The sequence below is a fragment of the Silene latifolia genome, chromosome 10, assembly GCF_048544455.1.
Source record: "Silene latifolia isolate original U9 population chromosome 10, ASM4854445v1, whole genome shotgun sequence".
Taxonomy (NCBI): domain Eukaryota; kingdom Viridiplantae; phylum Streptophyta; class Magnoliopsida; order Caryophyllales; family Caryophyllaceae; genus Silene; species Silene latifolia.
In genome coordinates, this window is record NC_133535.1 from 110414615 (window position 1) to 110428552 (window position 13938).

Here is a 13938-nt window from a genome sequence, read left to right on the forward strand (position 1 = left end):
TGTATTTTTATGTCGTTGATCATTTTAATTGATATTAGCCTATGTATTTTTGTTTCAATAATTATGCTAAGGTTTTTAGCCTATTAGTTATTCTTTAGCCTATTAGTTATTCTTGGCCTTTTAGTTGTAGTAATAATTTCGACACAACATTGATGGATAAATCACGATATTTGATGTTGGAGGATGTGTTCATATGGATGATCAAATCTGAAGCTCTTGAATGGAGTAATCACCATATTGAGGATGTATTTTTATGTCGTTGATCATTTTAATTAGCCTATCTATTTTTGTTCCAATAATTATGCTAAAAATTTTAGCCTATTAGTTATTCTCGGCCTTTTAGTTGTAGTAATAATTTCGACACAACATTGATGGATAAATCTTACAAGAAAAACAAAACCATCAAATGATAATTAAATTTGAAATGGAGAGACACGTATTCAATGTATTCAATTACTATATTAGTCTTACTTCATTCACTTTGTTAGCCTATTTTTCTCTTACCTATTGAAGGAGAAAAACTTGACCGTCTTTGGTAAATTGGCGGTAAAGAAACTCATCAATCTTCTGAGCACCAATATCTTGAAGTTACATAATACATAACCCATGTATAAGTATTAATCATTGATTTCTATATAAACAAATGATGTCTATATACATATAATTAGACTATTTAGTTTGAGTATGTTGAATTGAGAATGCAAATCATTACTGAATTTACGAGTCAGCATAAATCATGAATCATCAGAGCAATGAGCAACATCATCCGTTCACCATATACATTCAAAAAAACTCTCTATTAAATTCTTAAATCCCATTAATTTACTAGGTTGTTAATAGGGGAGAACAAGAGTTATTCATGATTAGATTTTTTTTTTGTATCTCTTACAAAGACCCACATTTTAACGACAAATACAATGCCTCTATTCGGCTATTCCCCACTAATCTCTTATTATTATTATTATTGTTATTATTATTTTTTTTTTTTTTTTTATTATTATTATTATTTTTTTTTTATAGGGAGGTGCGCAGCTTTCATTAAAATAAAAATAAAAGTTTACATGAAATTGGTGGGGAGCCGAGATACAATCTGAGCTCCCACACCCTTAGCAATAGCAAAGCTAAGTCTAGTAAAAATGTAAGCGGCCACCCGAGCCCCCGCATCCTGAGATACCGAGAATTTCTGGATCCGCTTGAGCAAGGCAACAACATCCGAACCCAGCTCCCCAAGTGAAGAGAAAGGGAAGGGTAAGAAACCATAACCCGCTACCGCACACAAATCCCCATACTTAGCACACTTTCGCTGAGCAGCATCAGCGACAACCCGGCCCGGCCCAAAATCTGCCAACCCAGTCCGAGTCAAGGGTGAAAAACCTGTCAGGTCGACGCACACATCACGCCCCCTGTCCCAAGAATAAAGCAATAAATCCGCGGGACGAAGAGAGCCACCATGTCCATCAACCAAACCGATATCAACCTCCTTCCCGCAGAATACGGATCTATAGCAGACGTCGAAAAGAGTGTCCCGGACAAGGTTATGCCGATGTTTAACGCCCACAGTACCAGTACAAGAAACAACGTGGTCCCCAAAAACATCCTCAGCAAAAACCCGAGAGCAAGCCGGACAGGGCCTAGATTATTATTATTATTATTATTGTTGTTGTTGTTGTTGTTGTTGTTGTTGTTGTTGTTGTTTATATTACCGTGTTATTATGTTCAATCTCATAATTTCCATCCTATTTTATCGCATACAATGTTTCCAAATCAAAATCTGTTTTATACAAGTAGTATTAACAGAAAAGGGAAATTTGTATAGGACCCGTGATTTTTCACGGGTTTCAAAACTAGTTGAGTATTTAAAAACTTATGCCCACTTTTTATTTTATGTCAATGCAATTAATTACTTAAAGTTTATTGATTAAACTTTAATTAATTAACTAAGTGTTTGTGAACGTAATGAAATGAACGGAAACGAAAACTGCAAAGACACGCGGTTTTGAAGTGGTTCAGCTTCACACGTCGAAGCCTACGTCCACTATTCTCGATTAATAATTTTAGTACCTTTCTCCGGATTACAAAATTATCAACCCAACTCGTATAACTAACTCTAGTTATAAGTCAATTTGAATATCACTAGATATTCGATTTGACTATCTTTAGTTTCTAAGAAAGCATTTGATTGTTCTTCTAAGTGTTCACACAGTTTGAACGAGTAAGAAACAATATGAAGTACTATTATCTTATAACGTAACCTTAAGAATAATATGCAAATTAAAGAGCACGACTTTTCGTAAAGATTTTCAAATGCAAAACAATAAAAGAACTGATTAGAAATAAACTCAAAATTATTTGCAAGGAATTTTGTATTTCGAAAAGCTTATTTTTAATGAACAACTATCATGTGTATTTATAGTAGAGAGGAAGATTAGGGTTTAAATCGAAACCCTTATGGATGCCGTGAGATAGATAGATTATTTCGCAAGAAAAATAAATCTTATCTCTTCCTTAATTTAATCCATGAGATAATTTAACTTTAGCAAATAAGATAAAAGTAGATCTTATCTTACCTTAATTTAATCTCTATGATTTTCAGATAAGTAAACAAATTAAATCAAATATATATTTAAGATATGAGAATATCTTGTTAACATATTATTAGATTAAATTGGATAGATTACTTGTACTAGAGGACTCACGAAACCAAGACGACTCAAGGCCGTGTGGCCGAACCCTTGGCCGTGTCCAGCTAGGTAGAAAATCCACTCCTTGGATTGGGGTTAGGTCAAATAATCTAGCAAACCCTAGGTAGCATGACACCCATAAGCCGTTTTACTAACCAATAGAGAAATGCAAATTATTCATTATAACAACCCATATTTTATCTCTATCTTTTTTTTTTGATGACGAGGGGGTTGAGTCCCCCCCCCCCAGGCCCATGCATTCCCGCACCACCACATGGACCATGTAAGCCACCCCCTTCGGGGGCTGCAGTGGCCAAGTGATCATCGCCCCAGCTGGTAGTCTATCTTTTGAAACACATTTGAAGAATTTTATCTTTTGAAAATGATTTTAAAATTATTAAAATCGTGCCATAAAATTGCTACTCAAAGTTATAGTAGAAACAGCTATAACCTTAAGTCTGGTAAGTAAAGTTATAGGTGAAATAGCTATAACTTTACTTTCCCAATATTTCTTCTTAAGATACAGTTACTAGATGAAGACCTATACTAGCTAATCTTTCTGGAGATCTTCAGTAAAGGATCTTCTCTTTATCTTGATCATAAGCTCTTCATCTTAAGCTTGTTATAGACTTGATCAAGCCTTTTTGCTTGAGTGATCATAATACTTGAAACTTGTTACAGTTACTATGACGCTTTAAGAATCTTCAATGTTATAGCTCAAGCTGCTATAACATTACTTGAACGATGTTTCACAAATCTTCAATGTTATAGCCAAGGATGCTATAACATTACTTGCTAAACTTGTAAACCTAAGTCAATCTAACAAAGACTAAACAAACGATTACGAGCAAGAGTATATATAAAACGAAGCACACACTTGTCATTATCAAAACTTAATCATATATCTATATGGTCCAACAGGTGTTAAAGTTAACATAGTAGCATTTACCTGTTTCAAAAGTTTCCCACTCTGAAAATATTCTATAACCCCTGCTTCAACATCTTTTCGAATAACCTCATATGCATCTTTGAAAAACTGGCTGGAGAAGCCATCAGGGCCAGGGGTCTTAGTAGCAGGAATGGAGAATAATGCCTCTTTAACCTCTTGTGGAATAACAGGTTGCAATAAGAGACAAGCACGAGCATCATTTACAGTTTTACCATTTCTTATAGTTGGATAATGTACTTTCTTTACTGATTTATGAGTGCCCAACAGATTACCATAATACTCCAGAAAGGCAGTCTTTATGCCATCCAAAGTAGTCTGCATATTACTATTCATATCCTCTATAGACAGCACCCTATTCAACATTCTTCTTTCCTTCATATGACTATGAAAGTACTGAGAATTACTGTCTCCCTCCTTCAACCAATGCACCTTAGCTTTCTGATCTAAGAAACTATCTCTAGCTTCAGACAAGCCTCTATACACCTGACCAGCCATTCGTTCATCCTCCTGTAGAAGTAAATTTTTTGGATCCCCATGAAGGGCAATCTGAGCATTCCTTAGTTGCAGCTGAGCCAATTGAGCACTCATCTCCACATTAGCAAAAGCATTTTTGTTTATCAATTAATATTCGAATATTAATATTCGAATATTAATTGATAATGATGTTTTGCTGTCGGTATTTGCAAAAAGACTCTTAAACAATAAGAGTCCATATAAAATGGCTAATATTTATTCTTAGCAACATCATACACGGAGTATTAAATTAGATAAAAGCGGAAATTAAGAATAATTATGTATTTATAATTTTTAAAAAATATATAAATTCGTATTTCAACTTTATTTCGATATGAAACTCATATAAATTCGACTCATACAAACCCGTAATTTCCAAACACGAATTAGACTTGAACTATCTTATACTGAAACTTAAAATGACCGAATACGTAATCTGACCAATCGACTTGTCTTTACTTTTACATCTAATGTTTACATGTAATTATTTGCATATCATAATAATATGTATTAATATAAAAACGATCCGGTATAAAATTGACTATATTAATGTAAACTATAAATTATGTATTATAAAAGTGGTGCTAACTCGCTAAGTAAAAATCAGTTGCCATTAAGGTAACACTATTTGAAATAGTCGAAATGTTTCAACACAAAAATGAAAGTAAAAAAAATGACGCACACGTTTCTCATACTTTCAATGTCATTTACTCATTTGTCTCAAAGCTTTCCTTATCTCAAAACTCTAAGGGGGTGTTTGGTTGAAACTGTAATACTACGCTTTGGAGTTTTGGTACTCGGTCGAGTGGGAGGGGAACTCGACCAAGTGGGCCTTACTCGGCCGATTGTGACTGGTCGAGTGAGTGGTTGGAGTTGGGATGGTTACTGTTTTGGAGTTACTCGACCGAGTAGGTGGTGCACTCGGTCGAGTAATGGTTACTCGGTCAAGTGAGATGTAGTACTCGACCGAGTGGCGGGTATGGGAAAACGTTTTTCTGCAGTTTGATTAAAGTGATTAGAGAGGTTATAAAACATTTCTTTCAGTTTCTTAAACGTCATTTTTAAATCTACACACATTTCTTATACTCTCCCTAATCACCCTAATCATCAACAAAGCAAGGTTTTGGCATTTTTGGGCATTCTGGTTTCTCATTTTCGTGCCAATCGCGTTGTAAGTCTCGATCTCTGTTCTTTTCACTTTATGTTTCCTTTAAGCCTAATTTGGGTTGATTAGGAGAATTGATAGCATTTGTTATAGAATTGTTGCAGTAATTGTAATTGTATCGTTTATATAGGTGACGATTTCGTAAAGGAGCATTTCTAGTTGATTTGCGTGCTAGTCGAATTTGCGAATAAGGTAGGGTTTCTCTAATTAGTATGATTATATGATTAATTATGAGATATTTGTGTTTACATGATGTGTGATTTACATTACTGTGATTATTGTTGAATTGTGGATGATGATGGAGTTATGGTTGAGATTGTGAAGCCATGTCGGGGATCTTCACATTTAGGATCTGGGTTCGCTCGTTGTGATGAGCGGGCTTTTGATGACTAGTGGTGCGGTCTGGCATTGGTAGGGGTTGGTTACCTGTTGCGATGGGAACCATTGGTATCTGCGCTGCGGTTGAGACACAGGCTACTATGTAGTTCGGGGTTTATGGAGTTGTGTTGGTTTGTTCATATGAGTTATATGTGATTGTCAAATCTTGTGATTAATCGTATAGTTGTACTGACCTTCGTATGTTTTCAAAAATGTGGTGAACCATTTGATATTGCCGGCAAACGAGTTGCAGTGAGTTTAGCAGGTATTGATGATTGAGCTTGTTAGCGGGATTGGATGGAACACCTGACGAGTCATTTGTTTGTAGCTCCCGCTGAGTTTAGTAACAGTTATTTCATTTTGAATATTGAGTTGTGTTTCATTTTGGAGTTAGAAATCTTGTAATCGTTTTATCGTTGTTTACTTTAATAAATGTTTCTTTATGGTCGATTTAATATGTACTACCTTGGGCAACCGAGATAGTAACGTCCCTATTTGCTACGGTATGCCTCGGTAAATACTTTTTGGTAAATGGGGGTGTCACACAAACTTTTGGAATGGATTCAACCCATTCCAATGTTTGGTTGGAACATTTTGGAATAGAGTTAGATATATGATGGATTCCAACTCTATTCCAATCACTTGGAATCTCATACCCACCTCTCCTACCAAGTTTCCAAGTCCATTCCACCCATCACATTATTATTCTCATTCCCGGATTGAACCAAATAACTTTGAACATGTATGAGATTCTAACTCCATACCTCCTTGGAGTTGAAATCCATTCCATTCCATTCCTAATATTTGAAACAAACGACCCTAAGAGAAAGGAACCCAACAAAATCCCAAAACAAAGTCCACCTATCGCACTATCACTCTGCCACCCTCTGATGTTACTCGGGCAACCCTATAACGCTACTCTGACCATCTTTTTCTACTTATATCTGGGCAAGTTTTTTTAATATCTGAACCCAAATTCTTGTCCCCTTTTCTCTAATCGTACTGTCAATTAAGCTTTTAATTTCCCTTTCACTAGAACAATCATTTTGTTGGAATACCATCCTCTTATTTATGAGTATAATTTTGAAATGTTGCTATTATTGTAATAATACTCCGTATTTCCACTCGACCGAGTGGAGTGTACACGGTCGAGTGGCATGTACCGAGTGGTTTGAGTCGTGTCATAAAGTTCCAGAAATGATCTACTCGGTGTTGGCTCGGTCGAGTGGGCTGGTTCAGCAAGAAGTTGACGATTTCTTTTTATTTTAAACCAAGGGTTTATTTATATTCTTAATCAGTTTTCTAAACCTCATGTTAGAACCTGCATCATTTCTTAAGCTTCCCTAAACTCATTTCTCTTCTTCTAATCATAAATTGGGGGAAAGTAGATAGGTAAGATTGATTGTGATAGAATAGGTAGTAATTATATGTAATTACTAATGTAGGTGACGGTTTCATGAATGATTGCTATTGAGATTGCTTTTGTCGTGCTCGGATTTGCGAAAAGGTAGGGTTTCCCTACTCAGATATTGGTGTACATGTAATCTTACTTGATATTGCCATGATGGATCGTTGATAATGATGATATAGTGTGATGTTGATTATTGAATATGAATTGTGTTGTTGATTGGTGGTTGAGGAGTCAATTGGGAGATTGAATCCGCACGGGACCGCTCCTTGTGGTCTTCCCACCCACAATTGGGGGGAGGGGGGAGGGGGGAGGGGGGAGTGCACATTAATGGTCTGGGTTTCGCGGGATGAACCTGTGATCATAGCTAACACCGCGAGAAGGCGGAAGCAATCTGTGACTGTAGTAGGCGGAAGCAATCAAGTTATAGATCTCGAAGAGTTAATTAATTTGAAAAAAAAAATTAGTCAATTTCGATTTCTGTTTTATGATTTATGCTTAATCAAAAACTTTAAGAACGATAAAAAGGCACGTTATGCTTGAAAATCAAATTTCAAGGATATCTTGTGCACAAACTCTAAAAGATGGATAACACGTGCAAAAGGACAAAATTCGAGCATAACACGTGAATTTTCCGATTTAAAAAAGCGGTTCGGAATTTTTTTTCCTCTTCCCTAAACTTGAGGAATTTTATTAGCGGTTGCTAGACACTATACACAAGGTTTACACAAACATTATTATTATTTTTTTTTTTTTTATTGTTATTTTTTTTTTGGTGGCAGCTGTTTACACAAACACAAAACCTCATGAAGTTAAAACCCTAAAAACCCAATCGAAAGGGCGAAGATTTATCATTCATCGTACGAGGGTTTTACAGAATTAATTAATGGAAGGACTTCAAACTGCTTTCCAAAAGTTCTCTGAAGATGTAAAATCAATGGCTTCTTCTTTTGAATTACCTTCCCTATCTTCCCCACCACCTCCTCCTCCTCTTATACCTTCTCGAGTTCTCATCACTAGACCTCCAAGGTTCCTGCATTCTCCTTTTTTTTTTATCCTTATTACATTCATTATAATCTATTTTGTATTGAATTTAATTGGTTTTGTTTTTTGATGAATGTGAACAATTAGGTTGTCATCATAATTTCATTGGTTTTGAGACCGGATTTTACTGTTTTCTGCCAGATTTGACCGCGATAGCCGATACCCTAAATGCGACCCAGATCAATATTTGTTTTATTTTACTATATATGGGGTTTGATTAACTTAAAGTTTTATTTTACGGTGTGATGAACTTGAAGTTTGATTAATTTCTGTTTGTGGAAGATGTCAACTTATTTATTACCCTTTAATGGGGTTTTAACAGTAATGGGTAAAACTAGCTGAAAGTAGATTTAATCTTTAGCATAGGTTAGCCCCGAGAATCAACCAAACTCATTCTGCCAATCTTAACTCAAGTTAATTTCATTGTTGACGTACTGTACGGTAAATGTTCGACCTTGATAGCGTTTCTATGATGATTGTACAAATTATTAATTTTGGATAGCTTCGTTTGTGTGGCGTGTTTTTCACTGTTGTCTGAAAATGATAGTTCCTTATTCAAAGATGACATTGTGTAACAATGGAGCTTTGAGAGGGAAGTGGAAATGGAGGAGTTGTATTAGTTTCAGGGTTTGGCATGGAGGAATCGATTTTGGGGCCACGTGTATGAAGCTATTGTGGAACTAAAGTCTTCAATTTTGAATATTTCTGTATGTCCGAATGGTCGTTAATGCTCGACTCAATATGATCCTAGATGTCACATACCGAATCTGTGCTAGTTAATGATGCCCCTTCTGAATTTTAATGTCCTTCATACTCATTCCCTCTCATTTATCATCCCAATTCTTTTTAGATAACCATTTAGAATACTTAGTGTGGTCGTTTGGGGTTGGAAGGATGAATGGAGTTGGACTAGAGCATCTCAGATTGTACTATTTAACATTTTTGAGACGTATAATTTATAAGATGAATTAGGTTTTAGGCTAATTTGCCGATCATTTGTTTCTAATTGTTTACTGTAACTTACGCTGTCCCTAGGGTTGTGAAATCTCAAGTAGCATTCAGTATTGAAATTATGATAGGATAATAAACTCTCTAGAGAGGAATTAGGCTTGTGACTATTGATTGCGGACCATTATTGGTAGTTGGTTTGCGTCAAACTTTATTAAGAATAGTTTTATAGTCTAACTTGAGTAATAATTTCACTGTCCAACTGGAGGCTAGATTGCACGAACACGGACACGGACACTGACACGACACGGACACGTGACACGGCATCCCATGAAATTTAGGACACGGGACACGTCATTTAAATTTGATAAAATATATATTTTATAGTTATATATGTGTGATTTTATTTTTGAAAAAGTATTGAATATTAAATTTAAATAAGTGAAAGTAAAACTTACGTTAATTATAACTCATTCTGATTTCCAAAACCAAAAACCAACTAATAATCAATCTATTTCGACATTTCATTACTAGTCTAAAGAACATCATTTGTCTCCAATTCAGCTTATTTCCCCACCAAATTCAACCATATAACAATTCTCGCCATTTACCTTAAATTCAACTTGATTCCGTTTGGAGGTGTGTCCAAATACCATGGACACGTGCCCAAATAAAAGATGAAAGTTAGACACGACTTTACAAGTGTCCGACACGTTTTGACGTGTGTCCGACGAGTGTCGTGTCTGACACGGGTGTCCGACACGGGAACGCTGATTAGGAGGTGTGTCCGTGCAACCTAGACTGAAGGACGACAACAACAACAATATTACCCTAGTGCCTCGATGGCTCCTGAAAATTGCGGAGTTAGGGGGGTCGGCTATACGCAGCCTTACTCCGGTATTAGCAACAGAAAGAGACTGTTTCCGTTTAATCAAGATGAAAATTGCGTTGAGTACTGAATGACTGCTATTTCACAATAGAAAAAACGTGACACTTTAGTTAGTAATTTGCTTTATTCAATCATAATCCAGAGGTGTCTAGCTCGAGGACATTTTGTGATAGAAGCAGGTAGGTGTAACTGCTAGGTGAGCTTTGTTCTTGTGGTAACTAGCTGAGCTGTTGATACCATTTGATATGTATAGCATGATGGTTCCTAATGCCGCTAAAACGAAACAGAGGCCTTTGATCAGGCTGGTAACTGGTTGTTTTCAAAGTCCAAAGTTACTTTTATGTGCCTCCTAGAATATCACTACAAAAGCTGCATGCAGTTGTAGAAACTGTTTTGGTATCTTAAAGAAAAAAGTTTATTGCTAGTTGCCCCATGTTCTTAAATATAATGTTGTTTAATAAACTATTGGACAAAGATAACAATTAAGTATGTGAGGATGTCATATCTTTCTGATGTGTGAGCTCCTATGTTACTTCGACACTTCACTTAGCTGCCGTCACGCTTGTCCAACACCTATTTGTCCGACACTGACACGACACTTCACTTTAGACCAAAAAATTGGAAAATTTGCTCAAAATAGCCGTATCCGACATTGACACGTGTCAGACACGACACGACACCATGTCGAAGAGTCGGAGTAACACAGGCGAAGTCCAATCAAAGCTAGCATGTTCGTATGAGGTATACTGATAGTTGCAAGGATGTCAATGCTTATAAGCAAGCTATGTGGCCACCAATCTTCACGGCAGGTTGGATGTTTCTCTTTAGTGCCAAGAGAAACATAAGGTGTTGGAGTGAACCAGAAAAGTTCCATGGGGAAACATAAGGTGTTATTTTTATGTGGATGCTCAAATCATCAGAACCAAGCGAAACGCATAGCCATCATTGGATTGAATTATGAGGGGTGAATGTGCAGTTTATATGTGGCACATAGGATTACTTTATTAGACTTGTATTTGAACACCGGATTAGGCTTTTAGTTATACAAGACACTAAAATTACTGAGATTAGTTTAGTATCCAATGAAGCTGTTGGTACCAATGCTAATGCTCTATCGTGCTGTTTAGCTAATATGGTGTTATCAAGTGCCCCAGTCCCAATTTTTTTGTAAAGCAAATTTTTGTTGGGGGGAGAAGTATTGGAGATGGGAAGTGTCTATACTGTGGAAAACCTTGAGGTTATGATGTTATACTTGCATGCACTTTAGGCTGTCAATCCAACTCTTTTTTTTCTTTTAATTATTATTTTTATTTATTTTTTAAAAATTAGCTATTGTTTGAAGGAATTTTGTTATGTTCCACTTTTGCTTGGCCGCAGCTGATGTTACCCAAACTAGGTTAGAGGTGTCAGACACGATTTCATGTAAAAAAGTCAGTACATGGCTATTGTGAAAAGTTTCAGGTTTTGGACTAAAGTTGAGTGATGCTGCATTGAAAGAACTCCGGTGTTGTCATGCCACACAACTATGCGTGTCAAACGGGTCGGTTGGCCGGTTTGCGGGTTCGGGGAGATACGGGTAAAGTGTATTTATGGTATGGGTTTATACGGGTTTCAGACCGGTTAGGGTCAAATACGGTTGACTAAAGCCTTTATCTGAAGTATTTTTTTTTCACTATGGGTTTATACGGGTCAAGTGTATTTATAAAAAGTATTATAAATGTATGATTTTGCTTGTATTTAAATTTATAAATGTACCTAAACCTTTACGTGTAAGCTGTGAAACTATAAATCAAAAGATAATTCTTTTGTAGTTATTATTTTCAACTAACAATTCAACTTTAGACACAACTAAAACAAAGTGAAGTATTTGGTAATGCACAACGTAAGGTTTATGACAAAAAAACATTGAGGCTAGCTGGCTAGTTGAGGAAGGACATACCGTAAAAAACTAACTAGGGCTATATTTTTCAACATTATATTATATTTTTGAAAAAATAATAAGTAAATATAAGATTATTAATGAGATACGGAGTATAAGATAAATAAGTAAAGATAAAATAAATAATTAAATATAGAATTGATAATTAAATATAAATAAAAAAAGTAATTAAACTAATAAGTATAATTAAATAAAGTTCAGCTAAAAGGAAAATTAACTTCATAATTAGAATCTATCTTATTCATTGACCCAATGGGTGGACCTTAACCGTAACCCATTCTGACCTAGTATTTCGGTTATTTACTTGTTCGGTCATTTTAAGCTTCAGGTTCAAAATTCAGGGGCAAAAGCGGGTTAAAATAGGGCGGGTTTCGGGTTGACCAATGGACCGAGTCAAATTTTGACAGGTCAACCGTCTATGCACAACCATAGTGAAGTCTCTTAGTAGTTAGTAACATAGTTCATGTCTACTCTAATAATCCTCCTTACTACTACGAGAATAAAAATTCTCTTAGTTTTCCCCTCCAAAATGCTACCTCAATAAAGAAGCAAATGAAACTTTCTTCTAATAAAATATTATCTTTTTCTTAAAATATAATCTTATAGAGTAATAATTAAATTCTAATTCTTTTTATATCAAATTCTCTAATATTTTTTATCTAAAATACCGTGCATTTGCACGGGAGCTACACTAGTTAGTGATCAATCTCATTAAGTTGGGAGTATGAGGTTTTTGCCTGAAGATTTTAACATTTGGATAATGGTGTTATGCATGAAGCTTTCTGTTGCAAATTTGCTCTCTTTTTCGCTCAGTAGCGGAGTTTAGTGCAATGGAATGCTTGTCGAAATTAGTTTTGCCCCAATTGCAATTTTGTTTTATTTATTTTGCCCAAAGCCGTATGTTAATTGATTGCTGGCTAGAAGGTGTCTCCAGTTATGGTTTACTGTGTAAGAAAAAAACCCCTTCATGGCTGCACTGCATCAATTTTTTTTGTCTCTGAGAAATTATTAAGGATACTAGTTCCGCTTTTACGACACTAATGACTTGTGAGTGATGGGACTATTTTGAAAAAGAACTCAAATTATGACAGTAGAACCTAAAATTCCTATCTAATATTTCCTTCTGAAATCATGTTTCAAAAAAGTGCTCATATACTTTTGAGCGTATCGTAGCAGACATCATTGGATGGCTTCTTCGGAACATAACTTATGTTATTTGTGAATGCAGAAATTTGGTATCAGTATGGACATGCTCAAAGCTATGTGCAGTGTGTTTTGTTGCCGGAGTTTTTGTGGGATACACTTTGAAGCGACGTGTCAGGCGCTGGGTATCTGGCCTTTTGAAGAAATTAAAGGACTGATTACTCTGTCAGATGATGTGCAGCTAAAAAAATATCAAAAAGATGAATTGAGGGAAATGTTAGTGTCTGATATGCTCTAGGATGACAAGTTATAGCCATAGCTTTGCACCTTGCAAACTGGTGTGAATGTGACTGTAATTTGGAGACATTTTTAGATTAACCGCTTATACAACAGTTTACCTTAAATTTGACACAATGATGATTTGGTGGTGCAAATATCTGTTGGTAAATTAATTCATTTTTCTTGATCTGCTTCTATGATCATTTAGGGTCCGTTTGGATACAATTTTAGGAGGGAAGGGGAGGGGAGGGGGAGTGAGGGGAGGTGAAGGGAGGGGAGAGAAGGGGAGGGCAAATGGGATGTGGATGTTTGGATAACAAAAATTATGAAGGGAAATGGAAGGGGAGGAAGGAGGGAGATGAAGAATGGATGGAGGATTGAAGGATGCTAGTGACATAATTAGAGGTTCAAATAATGTTTTCTTTCCAAATCTTGTCACCATTGGAAAGATTATAGTTTGTTCTATAGGAGAGAAAATAAGTCCTCTCATTTCTCTCCCCCTCCATTTCCTTTCTCCCATATTTTTTATCCAAACAAAGTAAATTAAATCCCTCCCTTTCCCTCCCCTCCCTTTCTCTCCAATTCCTTCAATCCAAACGGAC

At 35.8% G+C, this 13938-nt stretch overlaps 2 protein-coding genes across 2 annotated transcripts; one reads left to right on the top strand and one right to left on the bottom strand.

Moving 5' to 3' along the window:
- Positions 1-2568: 2568 nt before the first annotated feature.
- Positions 2569-4218, bottom strand: LOC141608061 (uncharacterized). The gene is made up of 2 exons (XM_074427413.1): positions 3631-4218; positions 2569-2580 (listed from the first exon to the last, which is right to left on the bottom strand). The coding sequence occupies exons 1-2, from the start codon at positions 4216-4218 to the stop codon at positions 2569-2571; spliced, it is 600 nt and encodes a 199-aa protein (XP_074283514.1).
- A 3622-nt stretch (positions 4219-7840) lies between these two features.
- On the top strand, positions 7841-13538 carry LOC141605806 (uncharacterized). The gene is made up of 2 exons (XM_074424705.1): positions 7841-8123; positions 13143-13538. The coding sequence occupies exons 1-2, from the start codon at positions 7981-7983 to the stop codon at positions 13273-13275; spliced, it is 276 nt and encodes a 91-aa protein (XP_074280806.1). The 5' UTR covers positions 7841-7980; the 3' UTR covers positions 13276-13538.
- The last annotated feature ends 400 nt before the right edge of the window (positions 13539-13938 follow it).